Below are 16,469 nucleotides of genomic sequence, written 5' to 3'. Positions count from 1 at the left end.
TGAGCAGTGGTCCCGACTTCCTGTTTTAGGGTGGTTCCCTTCTCAAGCTGAATGCTATGCAGTCACCCTTGTGTGTGCTAGTAAGCTGTGTGTGTCTCCACAAACACAGCAAATCAAGCTACTCTTCTACCCCCTGGTCCCCTCTCCTTCTTCCTCAAAGATAGTAGATGAACAGTTGACGGAGTCTGCACTGTCCTTTGTGATCTTCTACTGGACAGGGAGTTCAGGGAAGCTGAGCTGAGAGACTTGTAAGCAGCTGTTCAGAAACATGATGATTGTAAGCATTTGGGCAAAAAAGTAAATTTTGGCAATGTAGATTTGTTTGATCTGGATTCATTATTGAAAAAAGTTTGAGTGTTTAATACTACTTTAAAGACTCAAACATAGGGATATATATTTTTTTCATTTTAACCAGATATACACTAGATCTCACTAGAACCCACTTTACTGCTTTAGAATTCTTGAAGTGGATTGCTTGGCATTAACGTTTACATATGAATATAAGGAAGGCAATGTATTAACCTACAACACTATAAGAAATATAAAACTAGTATTTATTTTTCATGTCATAACTCAGTTATCTTTGAATGCTTTTCTGCAACTGCATTAAAACATACAAAAGCAAAACAATAAAGACCAGTAAATACAAGAATTACTAACAGCTTGCATGTACTAGCATTGTGGATGTAGTTCCCTCTCCTACTTTTTTCAGGCTATGGTGAAAACACTCATACTTAACAAGGCAATGGTAATGAGGAATGCACTGAAAGTCATGGCAAGTCCTAAATCGATTGGCTGTAGAAAATTATTGTAAAGCGCTCACTGCTCTTTTAACTAACCTATCAAAGTAACCTCACAGTTGAGTTTTTTGTCAAGCAATACTAAGGAATGGAAGCCCAGAAGTAACGCATGAACACATCAGTAGCTTAATATTCATTAAAAATCTGTTCTAGATCTTCCATTTCCTCAGACTGTGTGCTCACGGGTGCACTTGATGAACTGGAAGTTATCTGACTTGGAGGGGTTGCTTGCGAGCTATCCACAGATGCTTGCTCTTTCTTGATCTCCTGACCACCAGTAAGGAGCTTCTGACTTTCTATGAAGTATTGATTTGGATGGTTCAGTGAAAAGCCACAATCATCCACCTGTTTGGAAAAATTAAGATTTTTAATGACTAGAACAGTGCAGGATTTAGGTGAATGACAGTCATTTAAACTTGCTTAAGACTCCAGAAAACCTGCTTTATCAATATGTTTTTTAAGTATGGGTCGCAGACCTGTTTGGTGTGTATCATGGCCCACCATCACTGGGCCCTGCAAAGTTTACATGTCCATGAAATGGGCAGAGGGACAGTATACAGACAAGTGCAGTGGCATGTAGAGCCGCAAGCACCTGGTATAAGAGAGGCCAAAGGTGAAACCTGGTGAAAGGGATGGAAAAGGGAAAGAGTGATCAGTGGGTGGAGAAGTGTGGCTGATGCAGTGATGGGCAGTAAACAAGGCATGTAGGTGGTGCAGAGGTGAGTGATGGACAAGGTTTGCAAGGGGTGTAAAGGTGAGTAGTGGACGAAGTGTGCAGAGGTGAGCCGTGGATGAGGTATGCAGCTGCTGCAGAAGAATGTGGTGGAAGACTTATGCAGCTGGTGCAGAGGGGAGTGGTGGACAAAGTTTTCAGGGAGCAGTACACGAGGTACGTAGGTGGTGATGGGGTGAACAGAGGAAGGAAAGGTGAAGAAAGGTGAGACGTTTGCTTAAAGGGGCATTTTTGCTGGAGGAAAGGGTTAGCTCTCGATCTTTTTTTTGTATGCAGAAAATCATACATTTAAACCTCAGCACAATCATTTGTTAAAAAAATGAAAATTGTACAATGATGCTTGTTGCGCAGTAATAAAATCATATTTTGTGGGTGCAAGGACTATAGCACATGTGAGTGGGCTCAGATTTTAATAAACTATGCCCCTTTAAGCCTCTCCTATTTTTAGTGCTTAAAGGGGCATAGGTTATTAGAATCTGAGCCCACTCACCGCATATAAAACATTTGCTATCATGTGCTAAGTGCATTACTGTTCTCCTTGAAATGCCCAGGAGTGCCCCAGATCTTTCACAATCTTACTGGAAAGATGCTCAGGAATCTGTTCTCTGTTTTGAATTATAATTGTTTTATTTTAAAATATTTTAGCTTTTTACTTTACTGCTTTACAAATAAGACAATAAAATAAGAACTATACTTGAATGGAGACCTATACAATTAACATTTTTGCTTTTTAAAATATTAAAATTTGTCCATTGTTGGTTTTTTTTTTTCTGCTTTGTTGACATTTTGGTAAGAATTGTTTTCTAGGGTTCCACAATTAGAATGAGCAATACCTCCAGGAAAATACAATTAACTCCTACGTTTACAGCTGAATGGAAACTGTTAAGTTGGCTACTGCATTTGGAATTAAAAAAACAGCACAACGCTTTGTAAAGGGTGTGCAGTCTCTTATAGTAGCTACAGCCTCTTAGAAAGAGCAGACAATGTCTATGTGAACAGCCTTTAAAATTACAGAGCTCTATTAACCTCTTCATACGCCTTTATATCCAACTTAAATTTCAGATGGCCGGGTCTTCATATTGACTGTACATACTTCTTATGGACACATTTGAAAGGACAGGACATCCAATGCCAAGGAACAGCAGTCATAATGGATGAGGGAAGTTGTTTGATGATATATACTATCTGCATTGCTGGATTGGTCATCTAGCATTGTCCTAATCTTTGCCAAACAGATGTTGACTACATTATCCCCCAAATAACCCCAACAGCAGTATCACTTGCTTTACATGATGGCAGTGTAAGAAGTCAAGACATAATCATGTGTATATTCAATATATGTAGATGATTTATTTTCATGAGCGAAGATAAAAAATTAAGCAACCAATGAATAACTGTATTAAAGGCTCTTACATATCACATAATCGTATCACATAAATGACTCCGTAGGTCTCAGTGATTATAATGCTTGTTACAGATAATATCTCTCCTTTGCTTGATTTTCTTTACATTTTATTCACTGTGACCTTTTCAAGCAGCAGTCTCACATTTCAGACTGAGCAAATGTGGTTTAACAGCAATTAATGGTCTAATGCAACACTTAGGACTTGCTTTTGGGTATAAATGGTTTGGAGAACACGGATGATAGTGAAACCGTTCATGTTACAAAAATTACAATCCACAATGCTTTGTGGTTACCGGTGTCAAGAACTGGATGATGTGGTTTCACATTTAGAGGGCATTCATTTGAAATTCATGGTAATTACTTTTTTTCATCTAGGTTATTTGATAAGAGTTAGTTATTGTGTCTGACCAGTTCCAAAGACTTGAAGGGTATATATACCGTTTAAAAACTCTAACAATTAACTTCTTTTATTTGGTCCCTTTTTCTAAATATACCACTGAAAGAATTGTGTTAAAACCCCCTGTTAATCCTGCCAAAAACTTTGTACGCCAATAACTTCCTGGGGTCCATTCTTATACGGACTGGTAAGTTGCAAAGTAATAGGATTATTGTACTTACCATAAAATCTGTTTCTTGGTGTTTATTAAGGGACACAGGATCAGTAGTTATCCTGTTATGAATGGGTTGTACTGCCACCTATAGAAGGATTTGGACACTAGCTAGCAAAAAAAAAGCTGTAGCCAGCCAGGTATAACCCCTTCAACTCCCAGCATGCTTCAGGTTTTTTTGTTTTTTGTTTAGAAAAGCAGGACTTAGGAGTAGATCACAAACAGAGGATTGGGACCTATGTCCCTTAATGAACTTCAAGAAATTGATTTTATATTAAGTTCATGAAGAGGCATCAGGCAACTGTTTCCCATATTTTTACCAGGTGGATGGTCTTTACACGTTAAAGCCCTCCGCTTACACGCACGTCTTTTAGAGGTGATAACACCAAGGAATGCAACCATGTGAAAGTGAAAAGGTCAATATCTCGAAATGCTTCAAAAGGTAGATTTAGATCCCACTGAGTGACAGGAGAAGCCGCGTGAGAGGCACCCTGTTAGAAAGTCTTTAAAAAAGAAAGAATAAGAGGCCAGCAGTCTTTGGAATAAGATGGTACTTTGGGCAAAATGTTGATCTAAACCAAAATCGTAAAAAGGTTAGAATTTGCCCAACAGAGTATTTTCTGTGGTGAAACTTTTTCCTTGCACAAAGTGAAGTAAGCTTTTCATATCTGATGTAGACCTTACATGAGGTATACTTCCTAACTTTTAAAAACTTAGAGACCCCGTGTTTCCAGACCTGGGCTTCAACAGTCATGCAAATGAAGCCAGCAATCACGAAGCCGGGTGGTAAACCGGACCTTGTGATAGGAGATCTGGTCAACCTGGAAGAGCCCACAGGGTGTCTGCCAGAAGACTCATTAGGTCAGAGTACCCCATTCGCCTGAGCCAGGCTGGAGTGCCTTCCATCTCAATCCTGCAGAGTAGACAAGGAAAGAGTTTCAGGGGTGGAAAGGCAGAGACCAGGCTGTCCTGATCCCAATGAGTAACTAGGGCTTCTATTGCTTCTGCCAGAGGATATCTTCATCTAAAAACAAACCTGTCCACTTTGGTGTTCAATATGGAGGCCAGGAGGTCCACATCAGGCACCCCGCACCTGTGACGCAGGTCCTGAAATACATCTGGGTGTAGAGACCAGTCCCTCAGGCCCAGGCACAGTTGGCAGAGGTAGTCTGCCTGCCAACTGTTCACACCTGGAATGTTAACTTTGAACAAGGCTGGAAAGTTGAGCTCTGTTCAGGCTAGAATCTTTTCTATTGCTCTTGCCGCAAGAAGACTTCTGGTTACTACATGATGATTGACGTATGCCACGGCGTGATATTGTTAACTAGATCCTGATTGGATCACCCTTCAGGTGAGGATGCTATCATTGCAACGACAATTAAATTGAAGAGAAGTGTCAGTTCCATCACTCACTTCTGAAGGTTTAGAATCGACTCAAATTTTTTAGAGTCTGGAATGTCTTTAGCACATTGACTGTCAGAATGGAGCGGACTATTTCCTCAATAGGAGGTTGACTACGTATCCTACAATGGGAATACCCTGGGAGCGTAGTAAGACTAGAACGGGGGCCAAAACCTTAGTGAACACTCAAGGTGCAGATAATTGGTAGGGCTACAAACTGGTAGTGTTTTGTGCCTGCAGAAGAGTGGATGTAGTATTGATGCGCTGTAAAAATGAGGACATACAACTATGCATCCGTAATGTTCACTAAGGCCAGAAAGTCTCCTTGTTGAAGGGAGGCTATGACAAATTTTTCGGATTACATGCAAAACTTTTGGTCTCAAATACATTTTAGGACTTCAGATCCATAATGGGGCATAAAGTGTAGAATGGAAGTCTGCTAATTTTTCTGAGAAAAGGGTAGGTTGGATAGCATGAGGCGGGGCAAAGGCAGAGAATGGAACTATAACATGTAGCCACCGTGGACACAAGTGCTTTTACCCAGACATTCAAGATGCTTTTTGACCAGATGTCTGCAAAAGCAACAGGGGTTGCTTTTGTCTCTTGATGGTGAAGAGGACTTGCAGATACAGTATGTTTCCCTGGATAAGGAAAAAGAAGGGGCCACAAGTGTAGGCATTATTGGAGTCTCCGAGGAGTGAGCTGACTAGGCAATTTATGTCAGGACCTTAGAATGGACACTGCAGAGCGCCCAGAACAGTTAACAGATTGTGAGCTGAATTGACCAGGTGCTGCGGGACTGCTCTCCTTGTGCTTGGGATCCAACATGTTAAACTGTATTAACAGGAACAACTGAATAGGAAACCAAGTAAAAACCTTGGTTTACGCACAACCAACTGCTTAAGCAGAAGAGGTTAATGGATGGAGGTGACCAGATCAGTGTGTGCAACTGCAAAGACTAGCCGCATGGCACTGGCAGATAGGAGCTATGGAGGAAAACAGGTGGCAACAGAGCAGAAAGTGTATGTGATGGACACTCAGACTAAAAATGCAGCATGTCAATTTCTAACATGTCAACTATTTCGGTGGAATAGGTGATTAATGGTGGCTTTTAACCATACCAATTAGAGTAGTAGCTTACGCTGCTCAGCTAAAATGGTGTACTCAATTGAGAGTTTTCAAAGAATGGGTCACACCAGGAACTGTGCCATGGCTCTGAAACTTGAAAGTGCTCTGTGGCTAATACAGAGAAAAAATGTCTACCCCCCTATTACACTAGCAAAAAAACTAAAGCATGCTGGAAATGGGAGGGATAATACCTGGCTGGCCAACAGCTTCTTTGTCATTGTCTAAATCCTCCTGTAGGGTACAGTATAACCCAGTAATACTAGAGTATCTACTGATCCTGTATCACTTAATGAGTGATAAATAAATTCAATTCTTTAACTTTCTTGAATTTAGAAGGGCTTTAAGGGCGAGTTACTGTGGCTTTAAATTTTAAGAGACTTCCACACTTTACACAACTGTTCAAATAGATTTTTTCCTCCCACAAAGGCAGTGCTTTAAATTCCATAGTTTGGACAATTCAAACTGAAAAACCCCTTGCAACCAACCACCCTCCAGAAAAAAAAGGAAAGAAAAATAAACACAGGCTTACATTGTGTGTCAGCTCAAAATATTTCTGGCATGCCAGCTGGTAATGCATTCCTTTAACAAGGTCCAATATCTAAAGCAAAAAAGGAAAGAAAAAGGAGTTAAAATATTAATCTGATTGCATAATACAACGGATACAGAAATACAATTCTGAAATACAATTTTGCAGTTATACCTGCAAACTTATTTGTAAAGTTCTGTTACTCATGTAGTTCACATATACTAAGCTCACTTTTTAGCTAGGAGGGTAATACAGTGGTTTACTAAAATTCTACAGTTTCCTTTGTCACCTGCCTGTTCATTTACCTAGAAATAGGTATTATCACAATGCTGAGGTCCTCCCTTCCTAAAGTATGCTTCTGCAATCACCCATTCTCACTTTCATCAGAGCCTAGACCCCTATTTTTTTTTTTGCTTTGTGAAAAATAATCTGCGTGTGCAGATATCCGAAAATCACAATCTAGACACTATTTACGAAAACAAATATTGCATAGAAATCAGACATAGTAACATTTCAGCTAGGTTGGCACAGCTGTACAAAGAACAAAGTTCAATTTTTAACATATGTTAAGATGACAACCCTTTAAAAATACAATTTGCTCCTTATTTCTTTATGTAATCTCTTCAGAGTTGAATGCTCTCTAATTCTTATCAAGCAAATGCAATGCTGGTTGACCTTTATTGCATATAGCCAACATCGCTTGCTAAGTCCGCTACAACACTAAAAAGAAGTCCATTGCCAGCTTATCAAAACACAGGAAATTGCTGCTATGAAGAGATAATCTCTACACAAGTACACAATTGAAGAAAGGTGACATTTACCCCTCCTTTCAAGAGTCAGGTTTTCCATGTCAGACACAGCAATTGAGTCAGCCTCAAATCCTTGCTGTCCACAATATTAGATACCGCCTTACCGTTACTGAAGATTGAAGATATAAATTGCATTTGCTGAAAGGATTACACCATAGGAAACCAACAGTAACTGTCATTTTTTTCTGTTACATCAAAACAGATTATTTTTCTGTGCCTTGTTAGCCATATTCATACTACATTCCAGCAATGTACAAGTATTCCTTCGTTGCTCTACATATACAGTAACATGACACCATTTTTTTAAAACCGTTGTCCACTCAGGCTTTTTTACAACTTTGCAAATTCCATACCTATTGAGACTTCTGGGATAGCTTAGCACGTTAGCATGTTAAAATCAACTCTGGCATCTAGCTGCTGGGCAGCAGAAGTGCTTTATCTTGTTAAGATTTCCCCAAACCAATAACTATGACAAAGAACATCATTAAAAGGCATCAAACATTTTTGTTCTACTTTGTTAGAAACGGATGCATTGCAGTACACAGTTGTGTTGCCACCAGCACCTCTGGTCAAATAACAATTTTAGCTTATTTGGAAAGTGAAAGTTTAATGCACAGTACATTGCCTCACAGGATGATCACTGCACATCCGAAATGCAGTTTAGTGTTACAGCACTTCCTCACCTGCAGTAGCACGTACAAGAGGTAGATTCACAGGGGACAGTTGTCACCAAAGACCTTTGTGATGCTAATCAAAATGTTCAAAAAGATAAGGTTTGACGTGTACCTGAACTCAAAGAGCAAATATTTGCTATAGAGAACATCTAGAAATGCTAACTGTGTCAAAGCACTACCCTGAATATTAACATTTTGTCTTGAATTTCCACTTGGAAAAATAGCTTGTGCCTTGTTATTGTTGGAGGGGAAGTGGTACCAGAGAGCCTGCAGTGCAAGTATTCCCCTACTTCATTCATTTTGTGGATGTATGCTTTCTGCACCTCTCCTGCTGTTTTCGAATATTGCCCCACAGTCATTAGGGGACAGCTATCTTGATTATCCCACTAGTCTCGCCTCTACTGAGACTGCCCGCTCCACAGGGACGTGGTGTAGAGCAAGGGCATAATGAATCCGTAATTTAAGAAAGATCAGCTGCAGGGAGCCTAAAGGAAGCACCGGAGACTAGTTATTTACCCTCTACTTGCCTTTTCTGGACACAGCTTCCACAGTTCAGGCACTGTAAGTAACATCTGTACAATTTTAATATAGTAGCTATTCTATCAAATCTACTTTCTTGGTATGTTTGCCCAAACTGCTTAAAAAGGCTATATTTTAAACCCCAAAATATATCTTTTATTAATGAAAATTCCTATCTGAATATGCTGCTGTTATATATTGAGACAATGCATCGAGGTCAAGAAGCTATTTACTCATATTAAAATCCAAGGGCAAAACAGTATAAGCAAAAGAGATCAGTATAAGAATCAACATGCTTTCATTTTACTGCTGTTGTAATTTATCACTCTTCACTACCAAAGGAACCTTCTTGTTATAGAAATTTTATTTCTGAAAATAAACTGGGAAGAGTTGCATCATTCAGTAGTTATTTACTAGCTTTGAAGCACACTAGGTAACAATCATCTCTGGAAATTTCAAATATGAGATTTGTTCAGTTAAAATATGAAATATTACACAACAGAGGAGGGGTATGATAGTTACATAGTTGTTGAGGTTGAATAAAGACATAGGTCTATAGAGTTCAACCTACAGAAAGTGAGCCTGTGTGTGCGAGTTACTAACTTCTAACCATTTTAGTTACAAGACCTGTCTGTATTACAGGCGGCGCCTACACAGGGTCAAAACTTCACACTGGATTATTGCACAGATCTGGAAGAAAAAGCACTTAATATTTCAGTAAGAATACATGTCTCTCGTATTTAACCCTTTCCCTGCCAAGCCCTCGGGAACATTTTTCAATTCAGCTGGCCAAGCCATTTTTGCACTTTTTCCCATTGATTTGATTTTCAACTGCTGCGTTGCTAGCGTTTGTAAAAGACCCCCCAAACCATATATTTTCTGAAAGCGCAGGCCCGGTAGAATAAAAAGATGGTGATACTAAATTTGTAGGCCCTGCGATAATTGCACAAATGTTTCTCAAATTAATATTAAACCGATAAAAATACACAATTCAATTGATAAAACACACTAAAATCAGTATCCGTGCACACAAAAAGAAATATTTTCTGACTAAATCGAAAAGATAAAACTGTATTGAGTTAATAAGTAACAAATATTTGCACATTTGAAATTGCGCCATTTTGCGAAAAGGTAAAAAAATGAAGGTACGCAAAACTGTAAAAAAGCGACTTATGTTAAAAATTGTTTTTACGCGGTGTTTGTGTTGTGATAAAACGATACAGGCGTATATTTAATTGCAACACAAGGTATCACAACGCACAGCAATGCGTCACAAAGCTTTGCCACAGTTAAATTTAATGTTTTTATTAAAAGGGAAAAAAAAGAAAACAAATCATGCACTGCGATGCGTTCAAATCATGCACTGCGATGCGATAGAGTAAACAGTGCAATGCGTCATTACAACACATTTTACACCAGCATAAACGCAAGCTGCTGGTGTGAAAGGGCCTTTAAGAAAGCAATCTAAAAAAAGAACACACCATACAACTCTCAAACAGGTGATTAAAACCCTAGACTGATATACAGGCATCACTTGCACTTAATAACATCCGTGTTCATGGGTCTAACAAGCAAGGTGGAGGAAGTGAAACTGTGGGGCCCCTGTGCCATCAAAGACCTAGGATAACTAGCAGTTAGTAAGTTACCAATGAACTTCAAGTGATATCAGTAAATGTTACAGCAGACAATATTGTGTTTGTTAATTAAATAGGACTTTTATTGTTTACTATTATGACAAATAAAAACGATCAAACCAATGTTTAGAAGCAAATCATGCAGAAATCCAGAAAACTCCTAAAGATCCACAACTGTGCCTATCTTCTAACACACAAACTGAATTTGCAGTTTAATTTGCACATAATGTGCTAGAGCTAAATGCAATTAATCACGTTAGTGGCTGCCAAGCTGATATCAGATCATTGAAGGGAAGACATGCCAATCCCAGATGGTCTTCCCTGCGGCACACTGCACCAGACTTTAATTAGATGTAAAGTTGGTGCCTCTTTCACATGAGGCTATTCTTTCAACATAAGCCAGAAGAAACATGCCTCCCCAATGACTTCAAAAACATGAATGGTTAGGAAGAGTTGTGCCTTACCTCCACTGGTATGAAATTCACAACTGTAGCACACAAATTACTAAATTATGGTAATATCAACAAAGTGCCTGCATGCAGTTAAAAGAAACTGAGCAAGAAATAGATTATGGACTCAACAGTAATGCTCTGGGCTTTCATGGTTTTTCATTATATTTAAACACAAGAGTAACTTTTTAATCAACAGATACAAGTTTAGGACAATTATTAACAAAAACATACTTTGAATTATAAACACACAAAGTGAAACCAAGCTGTTTTACTATGCAATTCAAACTGTAAGAAAAAAGGGGAGAAAATATTTCTAAATATGTTTTGGCCACTTTACCGATTCACATGACCTGTGCCACAGCACAACAACAAGTGGCCTTATATGAGACAGAGATTTCAAGAAGGTATCTTGAATACTAGAAAGCTGCTGCAACCTCTCAATTCTCTTCCGATCTCTTGCGGAACTGAGACTTTCTTCTTAGAAAATGCTCATGTCACATTACTCTGATTGCAGAGACACACAGTACAGTAATGGAATGTATGTGGCTTTTTACTAGAAAGCCAATAAACTTTACAAGAAAAATGGGGACCTTAAAAAGGAAAACCATAATGCTTTTTATAGTCAAGATGATTCTAGTTTTTAAGCTTATACGTTTATAAAAAGACATTTAATATTATTCAATTTTTTTTTAAACATATAAAGCATAATGTTGGAAGCAGGAGCAGAAACCCACAATATGGAGCAGAATGTCAAGAAAGGACAGTGCTGGGCTGCCTATTATTAAAGCCAAAAGTTAGCTGTGCTTGGCTGCTCCTGCAGACTAAACATTGACATGGTCATCTCTACAAGAGAGAAGGGGGGAGTAATTCCTCTGAGTCAGGCTGTGTATGTGGAGCTGGAGGCCAGAGTTTGCCTAGCCCTGACTTATAGAAAGAAAAACAATTAGGTAGTTGTATTTAGGCAAGGTAAGCATTATGCACCATTTGTATATAGGTTAATACTTGTATGATGAGCAATGTACAACCAAAAGAACTGTGTAGAGGATAAATACACTCCTAAATACAACAGTACGTGTTGTGTAAGAGGCCTTAAATAGGGTCTTGGCATACTGCTATAGAATTTCTTACAAGAAACTCCGAAGTAAGCAATTCCATGCTACAAAAGACGGCAAGTAAGCAATTCTAACCTACAAAAGAGTGCATGTAAGCAATGCCATGCCGCAACTGACTACAAGGAAGTAATGTCTTGCTACAAGAACTTTATCATAAGATATCATATGATTAAACAGCTAGAACATTCCTATTAGTGGGACAAGGCCATCCACTTCTAGCTATAGCTTTTTTGGGTACAGAACAGCGTCTCTATTAGAGTAGAACTGAAGCCAGAATTTTTTTTTTTTTAGTTTTGGATAGAGTAAAGGAGAGTTATAACCCGTCAGCTTCTTTTTTTTGGCACCTGTGTCTCATTGCGGTGACTTCCCTCTACTTTTTTCACCTATGGCCACAGGTGAGCGGAAATCCTCCAAAGAGAAGGAAATCCCTGGCGGTCAGCATGGTCATCAGAACAAGAATCCCCATTGGAAGATGTTTCCATCTATTCCTGTTCTGATGAGAACCCAAAACTGGGGTTTTTCTTTCACTTATAACAGTCATCAGGACAAACAGCGGGAGTGAGTCTCCCTAACATGGGCACAGAGCGCAAGCAAAACTTGAGAAAAATGTTTTGGCTTCAGTTGCACTTTATATGCTTTTCATGATGTACATATGTAACTATCATACATCCAAAATGCTTCTACAAATTAAGCCAAAAATATTAACCCATATCATATAATTTTTCTAGAATATGAGAATGAAAAACAGCAAGAAGTGTATTCAGGTAAATATCTAATTATCACAGTGCCTAAAATGTATATCAACATGTATTGCATGTTAAAGGAGATACACAACTTTTTTTTAACTGAATGCGTAATGTGTACATACTTGAGTTATCCCTGTAGACGAAACTTTGAAAGATTGTAACTTCTGCTTTAACAATTCAGGGTCACTGTGTCTAAAAGGACAACCTTGAGAAAGGAAAGGAAAGGGAAACAAAAGTGGTTTGTTTAACATTTGAAGGAAACAATATACAGCAATACTTACTAAACTGACTAAATTACTCCTAATTGCATACAAGTCTGATGATGATAAAGGGAAAGTTAATTCTTCATACTGGAGACTGTTGTATTGGGGTTTTTTCCTCCAAATATGTATTTTATGGTTATTAGAGCATTGCAGATTAAAAATTTACAGGGAGCATTATAGAAGAAACAAGACATTTTGCTTCCTGGGAAGAAAACAACCTAATTAAAAACAAAGACATGCAACCTAAGTACAGTTCTATTTAGTAAGCACAGAAAAAAAGATAATGTTGGTATTTCTGGACTTACCAAATTGAAAAAAACAGCCTACTCTACCACTTCATTGGTCTGGAGTCCTCAGTACTGCGCCTGAACTAAATGAAAGTTTAAGCTTGAGTTCTTTCTTTGTAAGTATGTCTAAGATTTTATTAAATTTTTTTTTTTTACTATAATGGAGCCGTGTCCACTAGTAGGTGGTTATCCCCATGCTAGGCCTCTTGCATTGTAAGCAACCACTTTGTAATGGGTAGACGCATTCATCCTAGGTGCTGGAAAAGACCATTTTTTGCATATATATTATTGTAAATAACTCTCTAAAGTTGCTTAAAGTATTTTGGGATTCCTGCTAACGTAGACTTTAAAGTGAATGCATTATTTATACCATAATTTAACAGCATGCATTGTGGGTTGATACTGGATCGGTTGTATGTACATGTGTATATAAAGTATAACCTTGGTCAGTGTATAAAGATACAGTTTACTGTAGCAGACTTCAACGTGTACATTATTCTTTTTGCAGCAGTTTCACTGCTGACTTTTAAATCTAGTTTTGATGGTCAGGAGACTTGGGCAATGCTGGCCACAGTAAAAGAGTAATGTTCAGCTGGCCAAGCCATTTTTGAATTTTCTGCCACTTTTTCCCATTGATTTGATTTTCAACTGCTGCGTTGCTAGCGTTTGTAAAAGACCCCCCAAACCATATATTTTCTGAAAGCGCAGGCCCGGTAGAATAAAAAGATGGTGATACTAAATTTGTAGGCCCTGCGATAATTGCACAAATGTTTCTCAAATTAATATTAAACCGATAAAAATACACAATTCAATTGATAAAACACACTAAAATCAGTATCCGTGCACACAAAAAGAAATATTTTCTGACTAAATCGAAAAGATAAAACTGTATTGAGTTAATAAGTAACAAATATTTGCACATTTGAAATTGCGCCATTTTGCGAAAAGGTAAAAAAATGAAGGTACGCAAAACTGTAAAAAAGCGACTTATGTTAAAAATTGTTTTTACGCGGTGTTTGTGTTGTGATAAAACGATACAGGCGTATATTTAATTGCAACACAAGGTATCACAACGCACAGCAATGCGTCACAAAGCTTTGCCACAGTAAAATTTAATGTTTTTATTAAAAGGGAAAAAAAAGAAAACAAATCATGCACTGCGATGCGTTCAAATCATGCACTGCGATGCGATAGAGTAAACAGTGCAATGCGTCATTACAACACATTTTACACCAGCATAAACGCAAGCTGCTGGTGTGAAAGGGCCTTTAAGAAAGCAATCTAAAAAAAGAACACACCATACAACTCTCAAACAGGTGATTAAAACCCTAGACTGATATACAGGCATCACTTGCACTTAATAACATCCGTGTTCATGGGTCTAACAAGCAAGGTGGAGGAAGTGAAACTGTGGGGCCCCTGTGCCATCAAAGACCTAGGATAACTAGCAGTTAGTAAGTTACCAATGAACTTCAAGTGATATCAGTAAATGTTACAGCAGACAATATTGTGTTTGTTAATTAAATAGGACTTTTATTGTTTACTATTATGACAAATAAAAACGATCAAACCAATGTTTAGAAGCAAATCATGCAGAAATCCAGAAAACTCCTAAAGATCCACAACTGTGCCTATCTTCTAACACACAAACTGAATTTGCAGTTTAATTTGCACATAATGTGCTAGAGCTAAATGCAATTAATCACGTTAGTGGCTGCCAAGCTGATATCAGATCATTGAAGGGAAGACATGCCAATCCCAGATGGTCTTCCCTGCGGCACACTGCACCAGACTTTAATTAGATGTAAAGTTGGTGCCTCTTTCACATGAGGCTATTCTTTCAACATAAGCCAGAAGAAACATGCCTCCCCAATGACTTCAAAAACATGAATGGTTAGGAAGAGTTGTGCCTTACCTCCACTGGTATGAAATTCACAACTGTAGCACACAAATTACTAAATTATGGTAATATCAACAAAGTGCCTGCATGCAGTTAAAAGAAACTGAGCAAGAAATAGATTATGGACTCAACAGTAATGCTCTGGGCTTTCATGGTTTTTCATTATATTTAAACACAAGAGTAACTTTTTAATCAACAGATACAAGTTTAGGACAATTATTAACAAAAACATACTTTGAATTATAAACACACAAAGTGAAACCAAGCTGTTTTACTATGCAATTCAAACTGTAAGAAAAAAGGGGAGAAAATATTTCTAAATATGTTTTGGCCACTTTACCGATTCACATGACCTGTGCCACAGCACAACAACAAGTGGCCTTATATGAGACAGAGATTTCAAGAAGGTATCTTGAATACTAGAAAGCTGCTGCAACCTCTCAATTCTCTTCCGATCTCTTGCGGAACTGAGACTTTCTTCTTAGAAAATGCTCATGTCACATTACTCTGATTGCAGAGACACACAGTACAGTAATGGAATGTATGTGGCTTTTTACTAGAAAGCCAATAAACTTTACAAGAAAAATGGGGACCTTAAAAAGGAAAACCATAATGCTTTTTATAGTCAAGATGATTCTAGTTTTTAAGCTTATACGTTTATAAAAAGACATTTAATATTATTCAATTTTTTTTTAAACATATAAAGCATAATGTTGGAAGCAGGAGCAGAAACCCACAATATGGAGCAGAATGTCAAGAAAGGACAGTGCTGGGCTGCCTATTATTAAAGCCAAAAGTTAGCTGTGCTTGGCTGCTCCTGCAGACTAAACATTGACATGGTCATCTCTACAAGAGAGAAGGGGGGAGTAATTCCTCTGAGTCAGGCTGTGTATGTGGAGCTGGAGGCCAGAGTTTGCCTAGCCCTGACTTATAGAAAGAAAAACAATTAGGTAGTTGTATTTAGGCAAGGTAAGCATTATGCACCATTTGTATATAGGTTAATACTTGTATGATGAGCAATGTACAACCAAAAGAACTGTGTAGAGGATAAATACACTCCTAAATACAACAGTACGTGTTGTGTAAGAGGCCTTAAATAGGGTCTTGGCATACTGCTATAGAATTTCTTACAAGAAACTCCGAAGTAAGCAATTCCATGCTACAAAAGACGGCAAGTAAGCAATTCTAACCTACAAAAGAGTGCATGTAAGCAATGCCATGCCGCAACTGACTACAAGGAAGTAATGTCTTGCTACAAGAACTTTATCATAAGATATCATATGATTAAACAGCTAGAACATTCCTATTAGTGGGACAAGGCCATCCACTTCTAGCTATAGCTTTTTTGGGTACAGAACAGCGTCTCTATTAGAGTAGAACTGAAGCCAGAATTTTTTTTTTTTAGTTTTGGATAGAGTAAAGGAGAGTTATAACCCGTCAGCTTCTTTTTTTTGGCACCTGTGTCTCATTGC

General features: G+C 38.1%; 1 protein-coding gene across 1 annotated transcript; it reads right to left on the bottom strand.

Moving 5' to 3' along the window:
• Window positions 1–876: 876 nt before the first annotated feature.
• On the bottom strand, window positions 877–12,754 carry LOC108793902 (DNA primase large subunit-like). Its single transcript, XM_018564854.1, has 3 exons — window positions 12,670–12,754; window positions 6,605–6,673; window positions 877–1,145 (listed from the first exon to the last, which is right to left on the bottom strand). Exons 2-3 carry the CDS (start codon window positions 6,650–6,652, stop codon window positions 927–929), a joined length of 267 nt encoding a protein of 88 aa, XP_018420356.1. The 5' UTR covers window positions 6,653–6,673; window positions 12,670–12,754; the 3' UTR covers window positions 877–926.
• Window positions 12,755–16,469: the final 3,715 nt, after the last annotated feature.

The sequence above is a fragment of the Nanorana parkeri genome, unplaced genomic scaffold (assembly GCF_000935625.1).
Source record: "Nanorana parkeri isolate BGI_ZX_2015 unplaced genomic scaffold, ASM93562v1 scaffold789, whole genome shotgun sequence".
Lineage (NCBI taxonomy): Eukaryota > Metazoa > Chordata > Amphibia > Anura > Dicroglossidae > Nanorana > Nanorana parkeri.
The sequence above is the reverse complement of the archived record's forward strand: the minus strand, read 5'-3'. Positions and strand labels throughout refer to the sequence as shown.

Bases quoted from the DNA above. Each gene is read 5' to 3' on its own strand.
- LOC108793902 (XM_018564854.1), bottom strand. From the start codon at position 6,652: ATGCATTACCAGCTGGCATGCCAGAAATATTTTGAGCTGACACACAAT. The intron at 1,146-6,604 runs GTAAGCCTGTGT...TTTTCCAAACAG, and splicing joins ATTTTGAGCTGACACACAAT to GTGGATGATTGTGGCTTTTC.